General features: G+C 45.1%; 1 protein-coding gene across 1 annotated transcript; it reads right to left on the reverse strand.

The window, feature by feature from the left end:
• Nucleotides 1–778: 778 nt before the first annotated feature.
• Nucleotides 779–1,891, reverse strand: LOC128598770 (junctional adhesion molecule B-like). The gene has a single exon (XM_053609536.1). The coding sequence runs from the start codon at nt 1,747–1,749 to the stop codon at nt 856–858; it is 894 nt and encodes a 297-aa protein (XP_053465511.1). The 5' UTR covers nt 1,750–1,891; the 3' UTR covers nt 779–855.
• Nucleotides 1,892–2,116: the final 225 nt, after the last annotated feature.

Consider the following 2,116-nt stretch of genomic DNA (forward strand, 5'->3'; position numbering starts at 1 on the left):
TTTTTAAAGACAGAAAGATGTGAAGTCATTACTCATGCAGGCAAAGGTATCTGCAAGTTTACGTAGGATCTACTGGGAAGTTCTGATGCCATGGTCACTGATCCTCTTCAAAGAAGTCTGAGGAGAAGGAAACAGCAGCAAGCAGCTCTCGGGGTGAAATGAGCCACTAGGATTTGTATTTGACCTTCAAAATAATGTTCAATGAAGAAATAGTGATGCAGGTGAATCCTATGGTGTATACCTGTGCGCTCCAGCCATTAGGTATTTCTCCTCATGTTGCTGTCGGTTCGCGAAAGTGAAAGTAAAGACAAAGTGCAAAGAATCCTTGAGCACAAGACTCACCCCGACTCCCTCCTTTCTGTGGATAAATGAGCAGCAGAATAAGGATTATATTACGGTAGAAAAGAGGATTCTGGTAGAAATGAGACCAGAGGTTCCTTCTGCATCTGTCAGAGTATTTTCTGAACCCCCAAATCAGGCTCCTGCACAGCAGGTGTGTGCAGTTTACATTTTTCATGATCTATGGATTAATTTCACATTCAGTATATTTTAGTAACCTTTTACATGAGTTAGGACACTGTTAACATTTCACAAAGCCCAGATTACAAAATATTTTGATTCTTTTAACTCAGTCCAGACACAGAAGCCAGACTAGGTTTTAGGAGTTGACAGAATTATTTGTTTAAAATAATAAATTCAGGTGAATTAGCAGTCACATAAATTATAACGAAATGCCAATTTCATTTCCTCCTTTTTTTTGGAAATGTAACACAAAGCAGAGTTTTGTAATAATTTAATCACTTGCATAACAACTTGTAATAGTTTAATCACTTGCATAACAACAAGTGGAATCTTTTAAATTATGAATGATTTTGTGTGCTTGAAGTCAATTTCAGTCATTGTGGTAACTTTAGATGTAGAGCTGCTCTTCTGGAGGGAGGCTTCTTTTGAAAAGTAGCCTTTTCTCTGAGCATAGCACATACCAAGGCCACACATGGAAATCACTAAGGCCACAACTACTACGGCTGCTATGATGCCACTTCTGTTGAGATCATCTACTTGCATTCGTTTCCCAGGACATCTGCGATATCCAACAGAATTACGGGCTTCACAGGAATATTCTCCAGAGTCCAGTTTGGAAATAGTGTTAAATTGCAGAGTTCCAGATTTTGCATTCATTATGTACGAGCTGTTGGTGATTTGGGAGCCAAGTTTTGGACTCCCTTGCAAAGGGGTCCCATCCTTAAACCATGTGTATTCGGGAGCTGGATTCCCCTCTTTGTCCTGACATCGTAGCTCCAACACAGTTCCACTCAGAGCAGCAGTGGGCACTTCACATGATGGAACTGCTGGGGCCACTAACACGTCTAGAGTGACTGTATCCTCTTCCAGGTTTTGGCCTTGCTCAGATGGGGCACTAACTTCATAACGATATTTTCCAGCATCATTTCTTGTAACATTTCTGATCCGAATATTGAAATCTATCATCTCAGCTCGCTCTTTAAAATCACCTTGCAGAGCCTGCTGATAATAGACAAAGGAGACGCTCCGCCCCATTTTCTTCCACTCTAATCTGGAGGAAACGGTCTTCTTTGGGGTTTTACAGGCTAAAATAATCTCTTGGTACTCTATTGCCGTGACTGGTTCGTCTTTTGGGGCAGAGAATCCATAAGCCTTATGATAGCCCAGGGCGACCACCAGGTAGCGCAGCAGCAGCAGGAGGAGGCGGCGGCGGCGCCTCCTCGCCATCTTCCCGGGGCCCGAGCAGGCTGCTCCGCCGAGGTCCAGGGTCCCCGCGGCCGGAGCGCCGGAGGCTGGGAGGGGGCCCGTGAACTTGGAGGCGGGAGCACCGGGCACAGTCAGTGAGCCAATGGGCGGGTCTCGGTGCGATGTCAGTCTCGCCCTTGCAGGGGCGCAGGTCTTCTCGCCCTGGGACAGGGGAACCCGGCTGCTCTTTTTGGGTGGGGGTGGGGGGTCAGCTTATACTTTTTTAACTCAAAATTTATAGCACATATCGCAATCATCTCTTCCACAAGAGAAAAGACAAGAATTGGTTCATCTTTTTATCCTGAACACCGGGGCCTTCCTAATGCATAGTGAGTGCTCACCAAATAAC

Source organism: Nycticebus coucang, chromosome 11 (genome assembly GCF_027406575.1).
Source record: "Nycticebus coucang isolate mNycCou1 chromosome 11, mNycCou1.pri, whole genome shotgun sequence".
Classification (NCBI taxonomy): domain Eukaryota; kingdom Metazoa; phylum Chordata; class Mammalia; order Primates; family Lorisidae; genus Nycticebus; species Nycticebus coucang.